At 44.2% G+C, this 27657-nt stretch overlaps 1 protein-coding gene across 3 annotated transcripts in view; it reads right to left on the bottom strand.

The window, feature by feature from the left end:
- SEPTIN11 (septin 11) overlaps positions 1–27657 on the bottom strand; it is a 120403-nt gene that overhangs the window by 6427 nt on the left and 86319 nt on the right. For 2 of the 3 annotated variants that reach the window (XM_056855146.1, XM_056855144.1), the window contains exons 8-9: positions 22668–22800; positions 21834–22021 (exon numbers count right to left, since the gene is read on the bottom strand). In XM_056855146.1, coding sequence (XP_056711124.1) covers positions 21834–22021; positions 22668–22800 — 321 coding nt within the window. Of the gene's footprint in view, positions 1–6261; positions 6468–21833; positions 22022–22667; positions 22801–27657 lie in introns of those variants that run through there. The other variant, XM_056855145.1, reaches the window with a different exon arrangement.

The raw sequence follows: 27657 nt of genomic DNA, 5'->3' as shown, positions 1-27657 counted from the left end.
GATGACCCTGGTGGTCCCTTCCAACTCTATGATTCTAAATGGCTGCCTGCATTTATCTCAAGTTAAGTATGAATGTGAGGGTGGGGCGTGTAATGTTCAGTAGTCTGTTTCTTGTTTTATTTTAGTTCCAGGATACTAGAATCTGGAGCAGTTCCAACCCAGGATTGGTAAACTGGCCAAAGAACAGCTGTGAGGGACTCTGTTAGGCCTTGTGTTCTTATCTTTGTTTCTCCTGAATAAAGTTGCTCTGCGCTGATTAAAAAGAAGAAGAGTTTATTTTTATATGCCGACTTTCTCTACCACTTAAGGAAGAATCAGACCGGCTTACAACCACCTTCCATCCCTCTCCCAGCTGGCTTCGTGTGTAGGAGTGGGGAAATCAACCTGGTTCTCCAGATTAGCGTCCACCACTCATGTGGAGGAGTGGGGAATCAAACCCGGTTCTCCAGATTAGAGTCCATCTCTCCAAACCACCGCTCTTAACCACTACACCACGCTGGCTATGCATATTCCTGAATGACTGCAGAATCTTACAGGGCCTAAATCGCATACCCTCTCAAGTATCTCTCAGAAGGATTCTTTAGACTAAACATGAGGGTGGGAAAAAATAAAGTTAACCAATTAAGCAAGCACAAAAGCTGATTAAAAATAGGACACGCACAGACACGGCCAGTGCAAACACCACACAAGTATTCAAGCTTCGGAAAACTTGAACACAAATATTCACAGACAGCCGTAGAGCATGGTTAGGAAACTGGCCTCTTCTGACTTAGGCCCAGAGACCCGAAGGTGAGCTGCATGGATATCTGGCTTTTTATTTGGCTTGCTTTGCCTGTCGCCTCATCCATACTCATGTATGTTACAGCGTAGCTCCAAACTTGACATTTGGGGTGTTACGGCTCTGTCTCCATTTGAGCTGCTCTCAGTCACATTTGACTTCTCTCTAAAAATCATGTTTAGGCGAAAAAGAAGAAGAAGAGTTGGTTTTTATATGCCAACTTTCTCTACAGCTTAAGGAAGAATCAAACTGGCTTACAATCACCTTCCCTTCTCCTCCCCACAACAGACACCCTGTGAGGTAGGTGGGGCTGAGAGTTCAGAGAGAACTGTGACTAGCCCAAAGTCACCCAGCTGGCGTCATGTGGAGGAGTGGGGAAACCAACCCGGTTCTCCAGATTAGAGTCCACTGCTCCTAACCAGTGCTCTTAACTACTACACCACGCTGAACCAATTTGGCAGGAGTGAGCCAAGTTGGAACGTGAAGGGCAGCGGAGCACTGACTTAGGTGTGGAGAGGGTTTCAAAGAGTGCTTGAAGAAAGAGAGGAAACAGGAGACTACCTAGCCAGGAGCTGAAGGAAAACTGACAGTACATCAGCTGCAGAGAAAGCAATCAGAGGCCTCTTGGAAGGTACCAGAAAGGAAAACGATTCTTTCCAGAAAGGAGCAGTAGAGAAAAATGCAAGGGATTGAACAATTCAGGCAGTTCTACAGTTCAGGCAGTTCTACAGTTCTTAATAAAGAGGCCTGCAGCAGGTGAGATTTCATTTGGGTAACTGCTGGTGAGCACCATTTGCGAGAGGAAGAAAAGTCAAGAACAATGATGAGGAAACACGTGGAAGTTGGCTTTAAAATGTTTTAACTGGCTCCCTCCGTCCCCTAAGAAACCTGGGAAATGAGATCCTGTCCTGTCTGCTGAACTACAACTCTCAAGATTCCAGAGGGAAAGGGAAGCCACAATGTTTAGACCAATCTAATGCAGACATGCAATCCATAAGACAAACTGTTTCAGCATTACTGGAAGGGCAAGAAACAGTCCTCCTGATGGGCCTTAGCCTACCACACTAAACTGGATCGTCTGTGAACTGCCACCACTGGAAATGTACATCTGGCAGCCCAGATGTTCTTGACGCCTGTCAAGACAGTCCCACTTTCCACAAGACCCTGCAGATCCCCAACACCTCCTATTCCCAGTACATTGATTTCCTCCTTGTCAATATTCTCCCCCTCCTTTCTAGATCCCAACAGCCATTCCGGAAAAGCAAACCTGGGTTTAAGCAGGGGGTGTGTATTCAAGATGGAGCCGCAGCCAACTCTGTTTCTCATCTTCCCTTTGTCCATTTTTAGATGAATACTTAAAAACAAAAAAGCTTAGGTGCACACCTAAACACATATTGTGTGAAGGCCCTCAGGCAGAACATTGAGACCCCAGCCTGGTAATACCACAGAGGGTCTATCCCATTTCGCAGCAGTCTGTGTGTCCTTGTTTGACTCTCACTAGATTGGTCTTTGCAGCAGCAATCCTGACACACATGAAACTGCCTTATACTGAACCAGACTCTCGGTCCATCAAGGTCAGTATTGTCTACTCAGACTGGCAGCGCCTCTCCAGGGTCTCAAACAAAGATCTTTCACATCACGTACTGCCTGGTCCTTTTAAACTGGAGACAGCAGGGACTGAACCAGGGACTTTCTGCATGCAAAGCCGAGGCTCTCCCACTGAGCTACAGCCCCTAACCCAATCAGAGGTTCACTGCAGATGTTTAGTCATGGCTGGACCAAGCCTGAAGGATGGTTCTTTCGTCACAGGGGCATCATGATTGCTTCCTTCTGTGACTCACTTCGCATCACTTTTTAAACCTTAGAAGTGGGGAGATCCATGTCCACTAATGGGGAGGGTCGTGGCTCAGTGGTAGAGCATCTGCCTGACATGCCCAGGGTCCCAGGTTCAATCCCCAGCATCTCCAGTTAAAGGATCAGGTAGTAAGTGATGTGAAAGACCTCAACCTGAGACCCTGGAGAGCTGTTGCCAGTTTGAGTAGACAATTCTGACCTTGATGGACCAAGGATTAGATTCAGTATAAGTACCGGGCAGCACAATAAGGCAGCTTCATGTGGTCATGTCAGAAGGGAAATATGGCTACTCCCCACATCCGTTGTGTGATGCTAAGGATCCCTGGAGTGACTTATAGGAATTGATAACTGAAAACCTGATTTTTTACACCAAGCTCAGGCATCCATTTAAGATCATCAAACAAGAAACTACAATTATGGCTGTATTCTAAGCATCCCTAAGGGGATAAATTTAATTTCTCCACTTCAGAATAGGCAGATCACCAGTGCCTTAACTGTGGAAAGCACATTCCAGATACATCTTTTCTGGGCTTCTTTACATCAAAGAAGTTAGGACAGAAAACCATCCTGTCAATTCACAACTTTGGTTTGGACATATCATGCATTTTGTTAGTCTGATCACCTTAGAAGTCTTGTTAGAGAGGAACCAAACATGTTGGGAGTCAGGCTAAGAAGTGCAGGTTAGAGTAACAGCACCCAGGAGAAAGGAAAGGCACCGTGCATGCAGGAAAGCCATGCAAAAAAACCCCATTAAATACAAGACACAGAGAAAGTCATCAGCAGTGGGGCTTCTTACAAACTGCTTCCTGAAGAAACCCTCGACCTGAATGGGTTTATGCTTTGGTGACAGGCTGGGGATACCTTGCTTAAACTCCATTTGCTGCTCAGGAGCCCCCCCCCCCCATTGGATTATTCAGACTGGTATTACCACAGGATCAGGTAAGTATACTCCAGTTTTCGAAGAGAAGGCCATATCCTATAAGACTTCAGGTGAATCTGCTTTATAAGGTCTTGTAACTATTTGGGTGTGGTAGAAGCCTGAATGTGGATGTGTGCAGAACCACAGGGGACCCCACAAGTGTGGAGAGAAAAGCCACAGAGGCATTCATGTGTCCACAAAATATTCTGGACAGCACCTCATATGAGGCAGAGATAGCGCACAATGCCTCTGGCCAGGCCACATCTTACATCAAATTAAGAACCAAAATGATAACGCTGATCTTGGCAAGGGTAGCTCTTGAATCTTCTGGGCCCTGGCAGTTGTCTACCTTCACTTCTGGGCCCTGGCAGTTGTCTACCTCTGGCATGCACCATGACCAAGGGCATGTCAGAATAATATTTACAGTGGGCAGGTCTTGCACCAGAGACCACCCATCTCTTCCAGAACCTGGAAAGAGAAAGACAGTATGCAGTGCTGGGGCTTCAACTTCCTCCTCCGCCTGCTGCATGACAAAAATAGGGTTGTATTCAGTCCCTGGATATGACCTGATTCCCCCTGATTTAATTAAAAGTAATGAGGAATGGTGGATTCCAACACTAGCCAAACTCTACACTTATTGATAAAATGGGAAGATTACCTAGAGGATGGGACGTGGCTGTTGTTGTTCCGATACACAAAATAGGGTCTATTACTGATCCCCAAAACTACAGGCCAATTAGTCTGCTTAGTACCATAGCCAAACTTTACGCAAGGCACCTATATTGGAACGTAAGTCACTGGCTTGAGGACGAGAACCTCCTTATTGAAGAACAAGGCGGTTTCAGAGAAGGTCGGCCAACAATGGATCACTGTCTACTGTTTGATCACTTGATAGCTAAATACACATCAGGGTTGTATTCACAACTTACTGGTTGCTTCTTACAGAAACAGGCAGGGTCTCTGGGTCAGGACCTGGCAACCCTCACTGAATTTCAGATCTGAACCAATTCTTCCTGAAGCTGGCTAAAAGGGTAGGCTAAGGCTATGTCTGCCATAGGGGTGATCTTGGATCCTGTAGTTCTCTCCCCTACGGTCCCACGACCTCCATGATTTTTCCCAGAGAGCTGTCGAGAGTACACTGTACAGTCAACCATATCCACCCAATACTGGACAGGTGGGACAATTGCCTTTGTTCTACTGAAGCTATGGAAAATAGTTGTAAGCTTTTGTTTGGGGGCAAACAGATATCCGTAGTCAATCAGAGCAGTAGAAACTGAATGCAGTGTCTTGGGATAAACCTTGTGAACTATGTTTCACGGGTAGCTGCGTTGGTCTGCAGTAGAAGAACAAGATTCAAGTCCAGTAGCATCTTAGAGACCAACCAGATTTTCAGGGTATGAGCTTTTGAGAGTCAAAGATCCCTTTATAATTTATCTTGTATCTGACGAAGGGAGCTTTGACTCTGGAAAGTTTATACTCTGAAAATCTGGTTGGTCTCCAAGGTACTGTGTGTGTATGTAAAGTGCTGTTAAGTCACAATCGTGGTATGGGGAACCCAGCAAGGGGCTTCCAAGGCCAGAGAAGCAGAGGTGGTTTTTGCCATTGCTCTAAGGTACTACTAGACTCATATTTAGCTCTCGTGGATTATGGTTATTTGTGCTTAAAACCTCCTACCACATAAATGGATGTGATGTTTTTCGAAGATCAGAGCAGCAAAGACAAAGGTCTCTTGCGGCAGCTTAAAAAGTTTCTATTTTGTTCTAGTATAAGCTTTCATGCACTAGAGTCCACTTTGGCTTAAGATAGAATAAAAATTTGCTAGTCCTTAAAGGTACCACAAGACTTTTGTTTAGCCCTAATCCAGAGAACCCATAAGGAAGGGAGACTTTCTCCACCCCCACCCCACAAAACAGCACACTGCACAGTAAACTTGTTTTGGAGAAAAATCAGGGCACCATCCAGCCATTTTAAACCCCCGTTAATTTCAAAGGCAAGGAAATGTAGACATGTGCTCAAGCCTCCCAATAAACAGCGGGAATTTCAAAGGATTGATTTTGGCTAGACAGAACCTTCAGTTTGCAGTGAATTGTGGGAGGGAAGCCAGGTAGGTTGAGGCATGGATCTTGCCAGCCGAAAACAAAATTCAGAAGTTCTAATACGTACGAGCAGTCCTTCTCATGTTCCTCAAGGGGTTCTCTGGATTGTGGCCAATGAGGTAGCCGTGAACTAGGGTTGCCAGCTGCGGGTTGGGAAATACCTGGAGATTTTGGGGTTGGAGCCTGAGGAGGGTGGGGTTTGGAGAGGGGAGGGACTCCAATCCATAGAGTCCAATTGCCATTTTTTCCAGGGGAACAGATTTATATCACCTGGAGATCAATTGTAATAGCGGGAGATCTCCAGCCACCACCTGGAGGTTAGCAACCCTACCATGAACCCAAGTATAATGTGTAAATTGAAGAAGAAGGAGAGTTGGTTTTTATATGCCGACTTTCTCTACCACTTAAGGAAGAATCAAACCAGCTTACAATCACCTTCCCTTCCCCTCCCCACAACAGACACCCTGTGAGGTAGGTGGGGCTGAGAGAGTGTGACTGGCCCAAGGTCACTCAGTTGGCTTCGTGTGTAGGAGAAGGGAAATAAAATCCAAATTTTATGTATTACAATCTTGGTCTCGCTCCCAGTTCACGGATTTCAAGCACTGGGTTCCCGAGAGACCACAGACAGGATCATACCAATAAAATCCGAGGTTAGGTGCCTTGGCTTCCCCACCCATCCAGTTACTGTTGGGTTAATAAGAACAATTTGTGTTTAGAAGAAGAAGAATATAGATAGATAAGATAGCTGAAACACATTACTACAAAAGCAGGTGAATGCAGGAACGTCCTTTGACTTGGCAGGCTTTATGTGAAGCTTGAACTGCAAATTAAAAAACAAAAACAAAAATGTTAGAAATAATAGCAATTCAAAAATAAAAGAAAATGAAAAACAAACGGGGAAAAGTTTTCCCAGCTTTCTGCCTCTTGGTGGAGATTCATGCAGAGGGATTGTTACGGAACAAGAAGGAATGAAAAACAAAATATCATCCCTTTGACATTAAAATTCCATGCTAACTATAATATTGTGCTCAAGCAAGAAACCTGAAGCAATGATGCAACACAAACCCAAGCTAAACACTGCATTTTAAAATTCAGGGCTTCGTCCGACAATATGGAATAAATTAAAATGATAAATTGTGTGCTTGAATTGGTTGATCTCAGTGCATTTCACCAATTTATGCTCCGATTTAGAGATGGTCTATGCTGGCCAATGACTGTAATAATAAATTACTAAATTACTAAAAGAGATGGTCATTGGAAGCTATCTTGTACCAAATCAGACCATTGAACGAGCTTTTCTGTTATCTGATGGGCAGCTTTTTATGGCTGCAAACAGAGATCATCCCCACCACTTGCTATTTGGGATCCTTTTAATGGGAGATGCCAGGGACTGAGCCCAGGACCTTCTGCATGCGAATCAGGTCCTCCACCACTGACGTGAACCTTAGATGGGTGCGTGGATCTTTTGTGTGTGGGATGCCCTATTCACTCCAATGGAGGGACTATTTCTGTAACATGCTCCCTCTATTGAAATGAATGCAAACGTTGCTGCAGACGACCGCTATCCAAGCATGCAGTGAACAGATTAGGGGATGTAAACATCCAATTGTGGATTTAGTTACTGGTGAGTCACAAGCCCTGCGGAACATACTTTATTCTTGCGCCATAAATATTATTGCTTAAACAAAGGAATGCTGAGCAAGGAAACACTAGACAGCTCAGCCACATAAGGATCTCAGGAAAGCGTTATTTAGCAATGCTGATATAGTAAATAAGCTACGCGTCTCCCAGGAATAATAAATTACTTGTTTAAAAATGATGAATAAAGATTATGAGCTCAGAGCGCTCATCTAACATGCTGGACCATTACAGAATGCAGCTTTCTCCTCTCTATGCCACTTCAGAATACCAGCAAATGCATTCCATGGAAAAATATCTCTCTTCAGATAGAAAAGGTGTATACCAGGGAGAACGCTACCACAGAACCCTTCTTTATTTTTTTGCTAGTTTTCTACATACAAGGAGCTTTTGCCCAGGGGGAAGATTCAGTACACATAATCCTTGCCTGCACTGTGGAGTAGAAACTTCACACTAGCCAGTCACCTATCATTTTGTTGGGAATTGGACGACAAGTTTTGCCTGGATCAGGAATGCTAGTTAAATTTATTTATTTGCATGATCTCAGGGAACAGTGCTGCAGCACATAGTCAGTGTTATTTGATCAGTTGGTCATGTGACATTCTGCTGCGTTCTGCTGCCATTTTAAGTTGTCGAGACAGACTGGCTATGAAAGAGGACATATTCCTCAAACTATAAGCAACATGACAGCTTTTATTATATATCCCACGTTTACCCTCCCTATAATAAGCAAACGTTTGTTCAGTTAAAAGAAAGCTACAAGTTCAGAGTCCTTTATTTTGTGTGTGTGTATAATAATCCACAAGATCACGATCTATTTAGAATTCAAACTCAACAAAATTGGTAGCAGAGGATGGTTGTTCACTGGATGAGAATTGTGGATACACCTTTTATTTTAAAACGGAAGAAACTGGGGAAGTTTTCTTTTTGCCTCAAGGAGCTGGATTACAAATAAGTTCAGAGAGCTCAGCTAACTCTCTTCAGTGCTTCTGGGGAAAATCTAGGGGACTGAGAGAAAATCAGCATCAGCTTCAAAACTGAGTAATCTTCAAGCCATGGCCAGTGATTCAGAAGAAACAAGTTCGTGCAAAGGTCACGTGAGTTACACATTTCAAACACCCCCAGCAATTTCTCTTCCTAAACTAAATCAGATGCCATTTATGCTATGGAGGTGTGCAGTAGAGAATGCATTTGAAAACCTGGGCATAAAAGAGGTTCTTACAAGAGACAAGCCAGGACAGGATGATAAAGATGATAAAGATTTAATAAAGAATGAATCGCAAGTAATATTTCTCTTTATTAGCTCCATTGGGGAGAAGTAATTCATCTGCAAAAAGAATATGGGAAATTTTGAACCAGAAGTATGGAAAGACAAGTGCTGGGCAGATCAGATCATTAAAAGCTTCACTTTATTCTGCCAGAATGGGATCCAATACAAATTTGACTGAACATTTAAAATATATGCAGGATTTGGCAACTGAGATTAAATTGAATGAAGAACCTCTATCTGAGGAGGAATTTCTGACAATATTTCTAGCACGCTTGCACCCTAGATACAGGACTGTTTAATGATGAATTAAACAGAGGAATGTCTGTGCTAAGGTTAAACCGTTCAAAACCTGTAAGATGTTTTCAGTGTGGAAGAAATGGGCACAAATCCTTCGAATGTAGACAGAGAAATTCTCAAAAATATTCCTACTCCCCAATTTCAAAATAGCCAGGGAAACAAAAGGGGAAATTGTGATTGGAACGGAGGAGTTGAGAGGCAGCAGCACACGAAACAGGCCACTAGGAAGGGTATCAATAATAAGAAACTTTCCAGTGATAAGGCTGCATTCATGTTAAGCAACTATAATTTAGAAGGAAATAAATCGAAATCAAAAACTATGAAAAGGATTTTACTAGACACTGGGTCATCATGCCATGTTTTCAATGACAGAGAAAGTTTTATTTCATTGGAGGAATGTGAAGAAACTTTGGTTGCAGCTAATGGGCAATCCTTTGTGTGCAAAGAAAATGGAATAGTAAGAACCTTTATTGAAAGTTTTTGTGGTGATGTTATGGAAATCAATCTGCAAAATGTGATGTTTATTTCTGAAGCCAATGAATGTTTGATATCGGTTGGCAAGATGCTTAAGGCTAACTTTAAAATTGAAATGGAAAATGGCTATTGTAACTTGATAGATCCTAAGGCAGGGGTGGGGAACCTTTTTTCTGCCAAGGGCCATTTGGATATTTATAACATCATTCGGGGGCCATACAAAATTATCATCTTAAAAATTAGCCTGCTATATTTGGTCAAACATTTAGCCAAGAGGCATGACCGGAGACGGCTCCGAGTGTCTGCCACATAGAGCGACTCGCTTTTGAGCTCTGCTGTCGCCACCTGGGCCCAGGAGATTCAGGCAGGGCAGCATCCTTCTGAGCTAGAGATCTACCAAGACCCATAAAGGGCCAGACGAAATGATTTTGAGGGCCTTATACGGCCCCCGGGCCTGACGTTCCCCACCCCTGTCCTAAGGGAAGGAGATATGATGTGGAAGTGGACGGACTACACTTCTATTTGCATAATACAGCTGATGAAATGGAAGAATATGAGGACAGTGATGAGTATTTACAATCAAAAAGTGAATCTGATAAACAAATATACAGTGAAGACTCTGATTCAGATAAGGCTGGGTCAGAAATGGAACATCTAACTGGAAATAACAAAGGAGTCATGCAATTAAAAGAAAGAAAATGTGATCATACAAATTGCGTGTATTCCTGGCATGTAAGATTGGGACACAGAAATTTCAACTCTGTAAAACAGCTACTCTCAGAGTATGGAATAGTGGCGAATGACTGTGAAAAAGGTCATGCGAGATGTACAATTTGTATTAAAGCAAAGGGAAAAGCACCAAGGCATGTACAGAATGCTAGTGATGTGAAAGCTGAGATTTTAGAGCAAGTACATAGTGACTTAATTGGACCTCTACAGCCATCCATTTGAGGAGCAAAGTATATTTTAAGCTTTGTTGATAGTGCCTCAAGATTCACATGTGTTTATTTGCTAAGGAATAAAACTCAAGTGCCTGATAAATTCAAATCATATGTTGCAGTGGTGAAGAATAAATTTGGAAAAGGACCTCAAATTTTGTTTACTGATAATGGAACTGAATACACCAACAATGAATTTCAGAGGTACCTAGAATCAGAAGGAATTGTAAATGCAAGATCTGTCATTTATACACCTAAGCACAATGGTCTGGCTGAAAGATTCAATAGAAGTTTGATTGAAAGTGCAAAATGTCTACTTATGCAGGCTAAATTACCAGATGCATGTTGGGGTGAATGTGTTAACACAGCAGCTTATCTATACAACAGATCAATTTGCAGAACTATTCATATCAGCCCATTTGAAAAATGGTATGGAAGGAAGCCTGGGCTAAGACACCTGAAAGCGTTTGGTGCACAAGTGTATGCGTACATTCCCAAGGAGAAAAGGGGCAAGTTACAAGCTACCACAGAACTTGGCATTTTGGCTGGATACAATGAATTTTCAAAAGTCTACAGAATCCTAAACCCAAAGACACTCAGTGTGCAAATAAGCAATGCAGTGTATTTTGATGAAAGAAATGTACTGAATGCCACTGATGATGAAAGCTCTATTATTACAACTATCAGCAAAGAAGCTGAAATGATTCCCTTTTCAGCATGGGAGTTCAGACCGCCTGCTGTGATCGAATGCCAGTCGGGAATTATCCCGGAGGAAGGACCAGCAGATGTGAGCAGTACCGAAGTTGAGAAAGAGGAGGAGATCTTACCTACCATAAGAAAGTCTAGTAGGTGCAATAAAGACATACCAGCAGAGAAACTTACTTATTATACTGAAACGCAAAGACAAATTGAGCCTCTAAGCTGGGAAGAAATGCTAGAGTTACCCAGCAGTGAAAGAGACAAATGGTTGGAAGCAGTACAAGAAGAAATTGATTCACTACAAAAGAACCAAACATGGACTTTAACCAAATTACCACTCAGCAGAAAACCTGTAGGATGCAAATGGATATTCAAAATAAAAAGGAATACAGATGGAAGTGTGGACAAATATAAGGCAAGACTTGTTGCTAAGGGATTTACCCAAAAATATGGGACTGACTATGTAGAGACTTACTCTCCAGTCATTGGATATACAGCAATATGCACTTTGATGAGTATAGCAACATCCAGAAATATGCATATACTCCAACTTGATGTGAAAACAGCCTTCTTAAATGGAGAACTAATAGAAGAGATCTACATGGAAGTTCCACCAGGACTAAAGGATTCTGTCAATAATCAACAAGTTTACAAACTTCAGAAAACATTGTATGGACTAAAGCAGTCAGCCAGAGCATGGAATCAGAAATTTACAACACTGTTAAAAGATTAAGGATTCAAACAAGGAAATATAGAAAAATGTTTGTTCAGCAGAAAGAAAAGTGGACAATGCCAATACATACTTACATTTGTAGATGATATCCTGATATGTTGTGAAACAGAATCAGCAGCAAAGGAAATAGCTGATAAACTAAACAAATCAGTTGAAATAAAATTGCTTGGAGAAGTGAAAAGCTATCTTGGTATGGAAATTGAAAGAACTGCAAATGGTGGATATGTCATCAGTCAAAAACACAAAATTTTTGAATTTCTCAAATTTATGAACATGTCACAATGCAAGCCAAAGAGCACCCCACTTGATCCAGCATACCAGACGCTAGAAGGGGGAGAACCACTAAACAATAATCATAAATACAGAGAAGCAATTGGAAAACTTTTATACCTAAGCAACGTTTCCAGACCTGACATCAGCGCAGCAGTTGGAATTCTAAGTAGAAGAATCAGCTCACCAACTAAATATGATTGGAACGCAATAACACATCTAACAGGATACTTGCAAGGAACTGTTGATTTGAAGTTAAAGATAACACCAAGTAAGGAACCACAACTGATTGGATACATGGATGCAGATTGGGGCGGAGACATAGAAGATAGTAAATCAACAAGTGGATATCTATTTTACTATGGAGATAATTTAATCAACTGGACTAGTCAAAAGCAGCAAATTGTAGCACACTCGACAACAGAAGCTGAATATATTGCAGCTAGCAGTGCATGTATAGAATTGGAAGAACTTATAGAACTATTGCGCGACCTTGATATAACTGAAACTACACCTGTCACCATGTTTGAAGACAACCAAGCGTGCATCGCACTGTTGAATAGTGAGACTGCCAGAAAAGGAAAGAAACATCTTAGACTTAAAACTGACTCAGTGAAAGATAAGCAACAAAAGGGGATTATAAAAGTAAAATACTGTACATCAAAAGAAATGGTGGCTGACATACTAACAAAACCAATTAACAGACATCAGTTTAAGCATTTGCGTGATAGGTTGTGTTTGCATGCCTGACAAAGACTAAAACTCGAAAAGGGGTTTGTTGGGAATTGGACGACGAGTTTTGTCTGGATCAGGAATGCTAGTTAAATGTATTTATTTATTTGCATGATCTCAGGGAACAGTGCTGCAGCACATAGTGTTATTCATGTGACATTCTGCTGCGTTCTGAGGGGCTGCAGTTAAACTGCCGTTTTAAGTTGTCGAGACAGACTGGCTATGAAAGAGGACATATTCCTCAAACTATAAGCGACATGACAGCTTTTATTATATATCCCATGTTTACCCTCCCTATAATAAGCAAACGTTTGTTCAGTTAAAAGGAAGCTACAAGTTCAGAGTCCTTTATTTTGTGTGCGTGTGTACAATAATCCACAAGATCACGATCTATTTAGAATTCAAACTCAACACATTTCCTTCACATCAGCAACCTGGGGTGTTTTATTAGAAGAGTAAGAAACCAGAAAAACCTTTCCAGAGAGCGATCTGGGCAAGATTTCAGTCTCAACGTGCTTTTCTATTTAAAGCATCTGATAGCAAGCGACACATTAAAAAGACAAATGTGTCCTAGAGCAAGACACATTAGCTCACTCAAAGACTACCTGAAAGCAGGTAGGAAACAGTATGCAATTCATATGGGGATCACCACATGTGATGATGGAACACAGCATCAGGGATTCTGGGGCTTGTTCCTCATGAACACACACATGAATACACACGAAGCTGCCTTATACTGAATGACAGCAATGGTCTATCCAGGTCAGTGTTGTCTACGCAGACTGGCAGCGGCTCTCCAGGGTCTCAGGCTAAGGTCACTCATAACACCAACTTAAACTGGAGATGCCAGGGATTGAACTTGGGGCCTTCTGCATGCCAAGCAGATGCTTTGCCACTGAGCCACAGCCCCTCCTCATGGGCTAAGGTTGAGAGCCCTATTCAACCACAGAAGGGAATTAAGTCTTGTAACCAGCAGCCAAAGAGAAGCCTGGCAGAAGTATCAGTCACCAGTCCTTTTGAGGTCAACAGAGCCCTAGTTTCCACATGCTACCCTTCAGGCTCTGAATCCAACTATACTCCACTAGTTCCATCAGCGGACAACCCCTATCCTAGCTCTGGGTTCAGGCACAGATGCCCACAGCACCTAACCCTGCCCTATCAAATGCATGTGCTTCATCTCAGGCATGCACTGGGAAGTACTGTCCAATCGCAGTCTCCCAGCGTAAAAACATGCAGTCAGATATACGTGTATAAATATGCTGTGACAGTCTAGGGTCATAAGAACTGTGGAGGTATGAAACTCCACTTAAGGTATGAAAATCTTCCAGAATTACAAGTGACCTCCAGAAAACAGAGTTCAATTCCCCCAGAGAAAATGGCTGTTGTAGAGAGTGTAATGGGAGCCAGGGTGGTGTAGTGGTTAAGAGCGGTAGTTTGGAGCGGCGGACTCTGATCTGGAGAACCGGGTTTGATCCCCCACTCCTCCACATGAAGCCAGCTGGGTGACCTTAGGCTAGTCACACTCTTTCAGCCCCACCTACTTCACAGGGTGTCTGTTGTGGGGAGGGGAAGGGGATTGTAAGCTGGTTTCATTCTTCCTTAAGTGGTAGAGAAAGTTAGCATATAAAAACCAACTCTTCTTCTTCAATTATATCCCACTGAGGCCCCTCCCCTCCTGAAATCCTGCCCTCCCCAGGCTCCACGCCCAAATCTCCAGGAATTTCCCAAGCCAGAGTTGGCAACCTTAGAACTGTTTGAATCTCAAGTATGAATGTCCTGTTTCTTTGATAACCGCAGTGACGAAGAACAGCCGTACTGGGTGGAGGGGTGGGGAAAGACCTCCAGAAAACTAGATTATAACAAACACACAGGTAACCAAAGGCCTAATAATCCTGAGATGGAATGAAAACAAAGATATAAAAATGACATTTGGAGCCTCATAAGCCAGGCATATGTCTGAAGCATATGGTAAAATCATATGCTTCATTTGCCAGGCAGAAGCCTGATTTTCTAGCATCTGTCTGTGGTAAATCACTTCCCCTGTTCTCTCCCATTTTTATCTCTTGGAATACCTTTGGGCGATATGTTGCATTTTTGTTGTTAGGGCAGAGATGCTAGAGTCCCTGTTCCGGGGGTTTCAGAACTTATGTCCTCCGCCACCAGAGATCTTGATGCTAAATCCCTTGGGAGGGTCGATACATCTCCATGCCTGAAGTCTTCACACTTTATGGGGGTGGAGCGGATGTTTTGGCACTAGGGCTGCCAACTCTGGGTTGGGACATTCCTGGGGATTTGGGGTAGAGCTTGGGGGCAGGGGGAATTCAGCAGGGATGTGATGCCATAGAGTCCACCTTCCAAAGCTTCCATCTTCTCCAGGGGAACTGATCTCTAGTCTGGAGGTCAGTTGCAATCCCAGGGGAACTCCAGGCCCTGCCTTGAGAACTGGCAATCCTATCTGCCACACAAATTTGAAACGCAAAATTGTGCTTATCAAACTTAATACAGTAAAAGCTTTGTTGCCCAGCACTTGATTATCCAGAACTCTTTGTTAACCAGTGCCGCTGAGACTCCCCACTCTGCCACCATAACCCTCTGTCTCTAGGCACACATTCCCCCCCCACTCTCAACTCGCCAGCCAGCCAGCTAGCCTGATGCCTTCAGCCGCCGCTCAGCTTCTGACGGTCAGCCGACGTCCTCCTCAGGTGCCTCCTCAGGAGAGCCAGCATGGTGTAGTGGTTAAGAGTGGTGGTTTGGAGTGGTGGAGTCTGATCTGGAGAACCGGGTTTGATTCCCTACTCCTCCACGTGAGCGGAGGAAGCTAATCTGTTGAACCGGGTTGGTTTCCCCACTCCTACACACGAAGCCAGCTGGGTGACCTTGGGCTAGTCACAGCTCTCTTAGAGTTCTCTCTGCCCCACCTACCTCACAGGGTGTTGTGGGGAGAAGGGAAGGAGATTGTAGGCCGGTTTGATTCTGCCTTAAGTGGTAGAGAAAGCTGGCATATAAAAACAAATTCCTACTCCTCCTACTCCCCACTCTGGCTGCCTTGGGCTGTTGGGGACCAGCTATGTCAGAAGATTCCCACACAGGCCATCAGCTTGTCTACCTGCTACACAGGATAGCTCTGTGGTTGGAGGGGGAAGGGGAAGGGTCCTACCAGGCATGAGCTAGGGTCCTACCAGGCATTATCACCATGGCGTTTCCAATGGGGTGAGGTTTGGTCACTGCTGTTTCCTCCACGTAGAGGACAGAACAGAATAATAAGCTTGAGTATCCAGCACATTTGATCAGCCAGAATCCCCCATTTCCTGAGGGTGCTGGATAAGAAAGAAGAAGAAGAGTTGGTTTTTATATGCCGACTTTCTCTACCTTTTTAAAGGAGAATCAAACCGGCTTACAATCTCCTTCCCTTCTTCTCCCCACAACAGACACATTGTGAGGTAGGTGGGGCTGAGGGAGTTCAGAGAAAACTGTGATGAGCCCAAGGTCACCCAGTTGGTTTCATGTGTAGGAGTGGGGAATCAAACCCGGTTTTCCAGATTAGAGTCCACCACTCATGTGGAGGAGTGGGGAATCAAACCTGGTTCACCAGATTAGAGTCCAACGCTCTTAACCACTACACCAGGCTTTTACCATACCTGTTTTTCTTCCCTCACTAACACTTATATGTTCTGATAAGATATCTAAAATGAAAATCCAAGCTGTGAATCAAAGGAGGGCTACTTCTGGCTTGAAACAGAAAAGGTGATGTCTTGTAATGCATATTATATCACACACTTTTCTGTAGAGAAAAGGACGTAGCAATCGAAGCTGTACCTGAAGCAGGGCTCATACCTTGAATCCTTTCCCCTCCCACCCAATGCCAGCGCGCAGCTCCAGAAGACATAACAGCAACAACAGAAAAGTGCCTCTGAACATGCACAGAGTGCTTCCCCTTCACCAATGAATAATCACAACCCAGCCTAACGTATCTGGGGTTATAGAGAAGGACATCCCAACAGCATAAAATATGTGCGGACAGAGACTCATTTTGAGACTGAACATCAGCAGAGAACTGAACACATCAGTCACCATCCGTCAGGAAGTTCTCCCGCGCTCGTCCTGCTGAAACGAACAGGAGCGGGTTAAGAGCATCGCTACATGTTCTGAAGCAGCCGTCTTTCAACTCGGTGGGGTTTTCCACAGCAGAATCTTTCCCACGCTCCTTAACAGGCGCAGAATACAGCAGGCCGTGATATATTTATTACAAGCATCTGAAGCTGCCCTCTCTCAAATCAGACTATTGGTCCATCCAGCTCTTCCTAGTGGCAGCATCTCTCCGGGGTCACAGGCAGAGAAAGCTGTTTCTTAACGGTTGCTACACAAGATCCTTTAACTAGAGAAGTCAGGGACTGGACCACAGAGTTTCTGGATGCGAAGCAAACGCTCTGCCACTGAGCCACAGCCCTCCCACCCCAGTGCAGACCGGCAAAAAATATACAAGATAAAAGGAGACAGCATAAATCCGGAATGTGTAATGTTTGAGAGCAGAATGCTAAGTTTTTATTTACAAACTGAACTGAGATTGGAGTCAGACCTCCTCAGCTATCACCATTACGGACGTTAAAAATGGAAACAGTTTCACCGGCAAATGTTAGAATATCTCCCCCGTAAAGAGAGCTTCATCAAAAAATAGACATCTTTCAAAAGATTCTTCATTATCATTTAAAAATAATAATAAAATGAATGCATTGATTTTTCTTCCTTTTCCTCAGGCAAGAAGCAAAACCTACCATTGGGGACCCCATTCATTCCTTAATTTTTATAAAATTAGGAATTAGAATTTATAATTAACAGCAGAGGATTGGCTGAGCTAGTCTGTTCTAGCAAACACAAACTGTCACTCTTATGGAATGCTAAAGGCTAATTAAGTAATTGTGACATCAGCTTTCATGAGCAAGAGACCATCAGATGCAAAAAGCTGTGCCATAAAGTGGCAGTTTTATATATACCTATCATAGAAATCTTCTGCGACCCCTTGATTTTAAAGGCTTTTTGGAACCAACATTTATACCCATTTCCTCCTCCCCGGTACACTGTATCCATGTACAGCGTGGTGTAGTGGTTAAAAGTGGTGGACTCTAATCTGGAGAACCGGGTTTGAGTCCCCACTCCTCCACATGAGCAGTGGACTCTAATCTGGTGAACCGGGTTGGTTTCCCCACTCCTCCACATGCAGCCAGCTGGGTGACCTTGGGCTAGTCACAGCTCTCTTAGAGCTCTCTCAGCCTCACCTACCTCACAAGGTGTCTGTTGTGGGAAGAGGAAGGGAAGGAGATTGCACGCCAGTTTGATTCTCCTTTAAAAAAGTAGAGAAAATCAGCATGTAAAAACCAACTCTTCTTCTTCTTTACCAATTTATTTTTATTATTTTATTTAGTTCATTTATTTACTTTTCTCCCAATGGGAATTTACACTGGTCTCTACTCTTACATGTTATCCTCACAACAACCTTGTGAGGTAGGTTAGGGTAAGAGTGCATGACTGGTCCAAGGTCACCCAGCAAGCTTCCATAAGGGAGTTGGGATTCATACTTGGGTCCAGTGGCGGACCTACATTTTTGGGGCCCTGAAGTTTGAAATATTATGGGGGCCCCTTCGCAACCAGCAACAATAGGGCATTGTCCAACAAGGTCCAAAGGGCCTTGCTACCCTTGCAAGGACCTCGAGGCCGAAATGGTGGAGAACAGGGTGGTAGGGTGGAGTCCTTGAAAATGGGCCATACAGTGACGAAATAAAACTACAGAACTATTAAGCCATGCACCAACGAAGGATTTGAGGATCCAGGTGCCAAAATGTAGGCTGCGAATATTCTGGTGAGCTCAGTGAGCCCATACAACTGGGGGTTCGAGCCCCCGAGAAAATGTTGAAATTTGACCACAGGGACATTTTCAGGCCATATGAAATGGGTATTTGAGCATATTCTAAAGTCAATATTAAGTACTTCAACCCACTGGCTTATGATACGATCACTAAAAAATTCCATCAATTTTGTTGAGAAATTCACTCATTAAAAAGTTGCTTTAGGGGCCCCCTCCAGGATTAGGGGCCCTGAAGCTTAAGCTTCATTAGTTTCACAGTAGATCCGCCTCTGCTTGGGTCTCCCAGAGTCTACTCTGACACTAACCACTACTCCACCTGGATTCCAGTTAGTGCAAACTGGGTTCTACTCCATGGAAACTTATGCCACAACAAACGGGTTAGTCTTTAAAGTGCACCAAAACTTTTTTCGTTAATTTAACGAAAGAGTGACAAGAGAGAGAGAACACACATGAAAATATACTTAGGTGAATCAGCTTCTGCTGATGGAGGTGCAGCTAAGAGAATTCCCACACAAATGGCTTTGCAGCTGATCAGCGCTCTGATCTAAAGAGGCCATTGCCTGCAAGTCGTCTTGTTCAGAGGGGTGATCCCAAGACGGATCAGCAGGGAAGTCAGAACTGCCATCACAGCAACATAGGCGGGAGCTTTAAACTCCTGCAGATGAGCACATGAATCTATGAAGCTGCCTTATACTGAATCAGACCTTCGGTCCATCAAAGTCAGTATTGCCTACTCAGACTGGCAGTGGCTCTCCAGGGTCTCAGGCAGAGGTCTTTCACATCACCTGCTTGCCTAGTCCCTTTAACTGGATGCCGGGGGTTGAACCTTGGACCTTCTGCGTGCCAAGCAGATGCTTTACCACTGAGCCACAGCCCCTCCCTAGTACTTTTAAAATTGGGTTCTTCAAGGTGCACTTCCCGTTTGCTTATTAGCATTGCCCATAAACTGAGGCTGTCGTATTTTGGCCACGTCATGAGACGACAAGAGTCACTGGAAAAGACCGTCATGATAGGAAAAGTTGAGGGCAGCAGGAAAAGAGGAAGACCCAACAAGAGATGGATTGACTCAATAAAGGAAGCCACAGCCTTCAATTTGCAAGATCTGAGCAAGGCTGTCAAAGATAGGACATTTTGGAGGACTTTCATTCATAGGGTCACCATGAGTCGGAAGCGACTTGACGGCACTTAACACAACACACACCAGAGTGACAAGTGCTATAAAGCAGGCTCAGACACATCTCAGATTGGTGGTGGAAAGTCACGGCCATCTTATGATGAAGGCTTTCAAATCACCTCAAACAGAGGTGGTTTGCCATTTGCCTGTCTCTGTGTAGCGGCCCTGAACTTCCTTGGGGGTCTCCCATCCAAGGACTAACCAGGGCTGACCCTGCTTAGCTTCCAAGTTCTAATGAGACTGGGCTAGATTGTGCCATCCAGGCCAAGCCACACCCCCAGATTACATTTTTATGATACAAGATGGCTCCCACAAGCCATTCTTTTGGTCACAAAATCTGTAAAAAGGTAACACACAGAGGTAACACGCAAATATACTTAGTGCATGATTTGAAAAGAGTCCTATGTACTTTACCCAGGAGTAGCTTACAAGAGCATTCCGATGTCATAAAAATGTAACCAAGGAAATACCTGGACAGCAGAGCTGCTTGCCTTGTTTGTGGGCTAGTCACTCTGTCCCAGGGCCGTCACTTATCCCATGCTCCTGCTGGAGGGGGAAGGACTTGGCGATGTACCTGTAGTCTTAAGAAACAGGGCTGTACCTTCTGCATCTTCCATTTTCTCAGACCAACTCTGCAACAATACTTCATGTGTTTGCTAAAAGGTCACTAATGAAAAGGGGAATCCATGCTGCCTTTGAAAGCTCCCTTGTTCCTTCACTAGAGGATCCACGTGCAGCCAAAGATCATAGTCCTGTATATGTGCGGTGCTCCCATTACCAGGGATGGTAGGCAGATGGCGCTCACCACGCACAGTAAGGCCTTCTTACCCCTCCATCGCTACCAGACAGCAAGATATGGGCTGCCCATGCGTGGGAGAGGCTCATGGGATTACAGCCAGTGAGTTGAACTTTTCTAATAAGAGTCGCAAGAGCAATAAGAACTTAAGAAAGGCCATGCTGGATCAGACCAAGGTCCATCAAGTCCAGCAGTCTGTTTACACAGGGGCCAACCAGGTGCCTCTAGGAAGACAAGATGACTGCAGCAGCATTGTCCTGCCTGTGTTCCACAGCACCTAATATAATAGGCATGCTCCTCTGATCCTGAAGAGAATAGGTACGCATAGTATCCATTTTGACTAGTAGCCATGAATAGCCCTCTCCTCCATCAACAGGTCCACCCCCCTCTTAAAGTCTTCCAAGGCATCACCACATCCTGCGGCAGGGAGTTCCACAATATACTGGACATGATTCCTGTTAGACAGCTTTGGCTAGGAGAAGATATTGACTTGGCACTGCACAGAATACATTCACTGCATTAACCAAAGGTCTTGCTAGTTACAACACCAACCCTTCACTTTTGGCACCAGAATAGTCTGTGTCAAAAACAACTCACCGGCGTGCATCCAGCATTAACTTGGGTGTCCGTTATGAATAAAGAATCAGGCTGCAGGGTCCTGTGCTTCCCCCCACCCCCCAGCATTTTGCTTTCAGACACTCCCTGCCTCCTTATTTATCATTAAAACAAGCTTGGGGTGTTTCTGGCCTGGATTTTGGAACACACAGACGTGATCCTACAGAACTACACTGATCCCTTAATTACGGTTAACTTCCATGACAGCTTTGAATCTGCACAGCCGGCCTATCGAGCTTTAGTGTTTTTGTTTTATAGCACCTGGGGGTGGAGGGGGGTTGGAGTAAGAACTTAAGAGGCTACTACAAGTTTCAGTTCAAAAACAGAAATCGGTCCCTGTTGCCAAGTTGATTCAGCCAAGTGTTAGATGGCTCACTCATTGGTCTCTGCTTTCCAACTGCTATCACTTCTACTATCCAAACAGTCCGATTAACAAAATAGTATTTAGATAACCTTCTGTATAAAAAAATAGGACGGAGCCCCCTCCCCACCCATCCCCTTTGTCTCTTAGGAAGAAAAATATTTTATTTCATCAGTCTGGGTTTTTCAAAAAATTGGGGGGAGGGGGAGGTTTTGAGGAAAGCTCAGTTTCCAGTCTGATAATGGGAAGAAGCGAATACAGACATGCAACAGGAACAGAAGCACACTGGAACAGAAGCCCACAGAGCTCGACTGGAGACAACGGCTTACTTTTTCTTGTCCTTCTCTTTCTTGGTTTGTTGAGAGCCGGCCTGTTGGCCCTGTGACTGTAATAGCTGAGCCGCTGCTTTCTTCTTCTGGAAGTTGCTGAGCTCCTCCTCGAGTTCTTTCTTTTTGTCTTCTACCTTCTTCTTCTCTTCTTGGTGGGTCCTCTTTAGGTGGTCAAACTTCTCATGAAGCTGTCCAGGAAAAAACGGTTGGAAGAGGGAAAGAAAAATATGATTTGTTAGGTACAGAAAATTCTACTGGGAAACTGGAGCCAGGCCTTGAAGGAAAGAAGTTTCCCCCCTCCAGGACCCGAACCAAGAATCTCATCACCTGAGGGTGGGACCTAATAGAGTGAAATATTCAGGAATTCATGAGAACAGGCTTCAAAATCCTAGAAGGGGATTATGGGTGAGCAACACCAGTCATGGTTGACAGATAGTGTGATGTCTCTTGATTGGCAAGGCCTGATAATTATATCAGGAGTTTAGTCGTCTATTCTCAACAGAGGCATGTCTTCTTCCTGTTGAACATTGGACAGTAGCTCAACGCCTTGGTCTTGCTTCCATCTGCTCCCTCCACCACCCACCGCTTCATCTCCTAGCTTCAGTGACCATGTGTTGGGAATTCAAAGAGTTCAAGTCTGAACTTAAGTTTGACCATGCCTAGCCCTGGAGTGTCCTAGCTGTTTTCCAAAAGGGGACACAAACATTTCGCCTGTCCGAAAGCCAACCTTCCATCTATTTTGCGCTTCCAAACGGTGCCGGTACCATCCCACGGCCTCACTGACAAGAGGCCAAAACCTCCAGCTGTAACCAACCCACTATGACCCACACTCACATCCTTTTCTGCTTCTTTCAGCTCAGCTTCTTTCTCCTTCACTCGCATGACAAACATTTGCCTCATTTCTTCCTCCTTCTTCTGAAGCTCACCGAGGAACTCGTTTCTCTTGGCTTCGTAGGTCTCTTGGAGACTTATCATAAAACAAGAATTATGGCAGAAGGATGGACAAGGAAGAAGAGAAAACCAAATCTCAAGTTAATACCAAGAGTCAGCAATATCATCACCAGGACCCATTCTCATCGCTTCCTCAAGCCCCTCAGCTCCCATTATATCATCCGCCCTCATACCAAGGAGGTACTACTGGTGTGATTCTTCAACCACATGAATGCCCCTTGAAAAAGGAAGCACAGGACACTCCTTCGCCTCAGAGTTTCTTCTCCCCTTCTCCTCTTTTCCTCAGAAAAACATCTCCATTGCTATTTTTCTCCTCACCTATTGCTCCCCCACAGGGACAAAAACCCTTCCGCCTCCCAAACCTCTCCACAGAGCCAAGCCCAAAGGGTTACACTAAGTTTACTTCAAGTTGTATCATGGAGGCATCCAGAGAAACTCTCCTGAGGGCAAGTTCTACAAAAAGATTATTCCATGGGTGTATGTGTGTCATCATAGATGTTTCTCTGTGGTGAAAAACTCATCTCCCTCCTCCCTGTCACCTCGTTTCTGTTCATTTATGCTCAACAGACCAAGACAAGAAACTGTGGGCTGCGCATGGATGCTGCTTTGGTTTTCACATTTCTTAAAAACTATTTTCAAACAGCACAAGCCGCGGTGCCATTTCTTACAACTGCCTGCCAGAGGAACCAAGGAGTTGCTTAACTATCCCTACCGCTGAGGAAGCCTGTCGTCTCTATTACTCCTCATTTGCCACGTCCTTTTGTGAAGCGAACGGTTTGCCGCTTGACTCTTATCCAACTTGGTTTTAGAGTTTATGGAACGTTTACTACTCTCTGTCAGAAAGGAATGTAAGCCAGCTGAAGAGGCCAGGCTGGCTTGAGAAGATGGAGTCTGCAGTTCATTGGAGGGAATGTCTTGATTTGCTGATTTTCACAATGGGACACAAAGAATGGTCTATATAGTATCTTGTACTCCCCTCCCCTTTTCCTCTCTGGAAATGACATCTGCCTTGGCAAAAAGAGTTACTTTAGGCTCCATGATCCTGCACACCTTTCCCTCCTGTTACAACCAACCCTGCTTCAGGTGGCCCCCGCCTTCTGAGATTAGGAAGGTGACAACCTGGGAGAGCGGTGGTTTGAAGCAGTGGACTCTGCTCTGGAGAACTGGGTTTGATTCCCCACTCCTCCTCATGAGCAGTGGAGGCTCATCTGGTGAACAGGGTTGGTTTCTCCACTCCTACACATGAAGCCAGCTGGGTGACCTTGGGCAAGTCACTCTCAGCCCCACCTACCTCACAGGGTGTCTGCTGTGGGGAGGGGAAGGGAAGGTGATTGTAAGCCGGTTTGAGTCTCCCTTAAGTGGTAGAGAAATTTGGCATATAAAAACCAACTCTACTTCTTCTTATCCATGTTGGGGTCTCAGTGTGCCCCGATGCCACAGAAGTCTCACACCCACATGAACACACATGAAGCTGCCTTATATTGAATCAAACCATCATTCTATCAAGGTCAGAATTATTTACCTAGACTGGCAGCAGCTGGGGATTGGACAAGGGACTTTCTGCATGCAAAGCAGAGGATTTGCCAACCTGGTTGGCCACTGTGTGAACAAACTGCTGGACTTGATCTGATCCAGCAGGGCTTATGTTCTTATGATTTCCCATTGAGCCACAGAACCTCCCCTCAATGGTAAGAACATAAGATCACAAGAAAGGCCATGCTCGATCAGACCAGGGTCCATCCAGTCCAGCAGTCTGTTCACACAGTGGCCAACCAGGGGCCTCTAGGAAGCCCACAAGCAAGATGACTGCAGCAGCATTATCCTGCCTGTGTTCCACAGCACCTAATAGAATAGGCATGCTCCTCTGATCCTGGAGAGGATAGATATGCATCATGACTAGTATCCATTTTGACTAGTAGCCATGGATAGCCCTCTCCTCCATGAACATGTCCACTCCCCTCTTAAAGCCTTCCGAGTTGGCAGCCATCACCACATCCTGGGTACTCCTTCGGTGTTCGCAACAGGGAAACAAAACCAACACTGCCCAGAAAAGAGGCTGATGTGGAGAACCAGGAAGTATGTCTTTTTGGGAAACTTTGATTCTCCAAGTTGTGGGGCTCAGTGTTCCCCCAATTCTGAAATAACCCCACTGAAGTCAACAGGGCACCTTCCATGTTAGCAAAAGGGAAGCAAAGATTAGGAAAGCAGGAAAAGAAATGATTTGTTTTCCTGCTGTCTCTAGCTCTTTGGGCCACCATATCAATCTATTTGCATTCTTGGGAAACAATGCAGTCCAATTAAAAATTATAACCATCTTCAGTATGGGAGATGTGTTGAAAAATGCTACCCTCATAACAAACTCATCAGACATAGGCTGAATCCGCCACTGTTAAACAGGAACCAGACTTTGGACCTGAATGAAGTTGGCCAAGTAAAGAATGGCAAGGTATGGAGCCAACCTGCTTAGCCGCATGGATGGGGGAAAAACAGAAGAGGGCTGGTGGGTAATGAGAACTCAGCATCATCTGTCACCCATTAGCGCATGGCAAAGGAACTGAGCTTAGCTTAGGCAGATCAGACCATTACAAGGGAGCAATTTGAAGCAGACGGGACCCAAAACTTTATTCCTCTGTTCGCATGATTCATCAAAACAATTGCAGAAATGGCTTTGGTGTGAATGAAATGGATAATTAGTGGCAATTTATGGTGGTGGTGGAAAGCGCCGTCAAGTCGTTGTAGGGTTTTTAAGGCAAGAAGTGGTTTGCCGTTGCTTCCTCCATGTAGAGACCCTGGACTTCCTTGGTGGTCTCCCATCCAAATGCTAACCAGGGCCAACCCTGATTAGCTTCTGAGATTTGATGGGGTAGCCTGGGACATCTTGGTCAGGGAACTGTATACCATAAAACATTCTGTACTTTGTCAGCTGATGGCACAGGACCCAAAATTGGGTCATAAGTCTACCTAAGGCAAGTTGGGTTAGGGCCCCGAGCAACTATCTTTTTTTAAAAGCAATTTTTTTATAGAGAAGGAGAACCAGAGAGATGGTAGAGGCATGGAGATAAGGAAAAAGTCAGGGTGAGAGACAGGAGCAGAAAAAGCTCCCATGTAACAGCTTAGTCTTAAAGGTGGATCCCAGATCCATCAAGGTTGAAGGCTGAGAAAAGGTTGAAGGTTGAGAAAAGAAGCAGCCAAACCTCATCTTTCAATAAAATATTGATCAGGCTCATTAATTTCCTTTTGCCCTATATCACCAGCTGGGCAGCAAGAATCCCCTCCAGGCAGACAGCCAGAGAAGGGTTCACAAATCAGAAGGGGAACATGATACTTTCCTGTGAGCCACTGATGCACCTCAAATGTCTAAGTCCTGTACAACAACCCGTATACATGCGGGGGCAGGAAGTAGACAAACGCTTTATGACTTTTGTAGAATTCTTTGCGAGGCTAAAAGCATTACTAATGACATATATTCAGGGTTATGTGCATTCTTTGCATCCGTGGGATTGCCATGCAATAAAAGAATTTGACCTTTGGTACGCAGTCCATCATCTTGCCTAGCTCAGCTTTCCTTTCCTTGTTTCCATGACCTCTGAGCAGATAAATTTGAAAACATACAGAGAGTATTTAGTGAGATCACTGAAGGAGATTCAAACGAAGGGCTCAGGAGGTGAAAATTCAGTGCCTAGATCTTCTCTGTCCCTTCTTGATCATGATTTATTTCTAGCAATGAACATATTTCACAAAGTCTTGAATTTTTAGGGAATAAGAAGACCAAGCCAAGATGATCAGAATTCAAAATTCCATGCCATCTTCTTTATTTACTTACTTCATTTATACCCTGTCATTCTTCCCAATGGGGACCAAAACTGGCTTACATTGTTCTTCTCTAGGCTTGGCTTAGAGCATGTGATTGGCCCAAGGTTACCCACCAAGCTTCTATGAAACGGCACAGCAGGGATTCGAAGCTGGGTCTCCCAAATTCTAGTCCAACGAACTAACCCCCCCCCCCCAACTGGCTCACGTAACAGATTACCCTGTTGCCTGGAACAATCTGAGATTGCACTGTGAACTCACACACCCCTAGGCACACACTGGGCTGAATGTATGCTACGTTCTACTTTTCTTTTTTTTGGCCTCCCTAAAGAGCATCCTTGGATTGGACTCTGTTTCTCACTAAAGTATGTACCCAAGACTGTGAAATCTTGGGAATATAATAACGCTACTACACCTGGTTGGCCACTGTGTGAACAGACTGCTGGACTTGTTGGGCCTTGGCCTGATCCAGCATGGCTTTTCTTATGTTCTTAATTTCTAACATGCTACTAAATAATAGCTGTGTCCACTTGGACTAGTAGGTTAGACAAAAGATTTTCCCTTCCAATAGAACAACTGAAAGCTGCAAGGAATAGAATTCGAAAAGCAAGCTGTAAACAATTACAAAATAAGATCTTAAATGAGTATCAGTCCATAGTGTTTAAGGATGCAAATCGTTAATATTCACCTTGCTTCTTCTAGATAAAATTTAACAGAACTTTCTCCTTGCCAGACTATTTCTGCTGGTTAGAAATCCATAAATTTAGATAAGCTTTCTTATTGGCAAGATGTAATGCCTTAGACTCAGCTGAGACACAAGGGCGATACAATTAAATTATCGCAGAAGAATGCAAATGCCCATTTTGTCTGGATCAAGTAGACTCCCTAACCCACATTGTTTTATCATGTCCACAAAATAATACTGCACGAAATAAATATATCACTCCCTGGATAAAACAGCTAAAGCCACTTTCTGACAAGTGGTTACTCCATTATCTGCTGTCAAGAAGATCGGTCAATTGTGTGAGAGATGTGGCAACTTTTCTCTTTATAGTGTCAAGGA

The sequence above is a fragment of the Euleptes europaea genome, chromosome 9 (genome assembly GCF_029931775.1).
Source record: "Euleptes europaea isolate rEulEur1 chromosome 9, rEulEur1.hap1, whole genome shotgun sequence".
NCBI classification, from domain to species: domain Eukaryota; kingdom Metazoa; phylum Chordata; class Lepidosauria; order Squamata; family Sphaerodactylidae; genus Euleptes; species Euleptes europaea.
The sequence above is the reverse complement of the archived record's forward strand: the minus strand, read 5'-3'. Positions and strand labels throughout refer to the sequence as shown.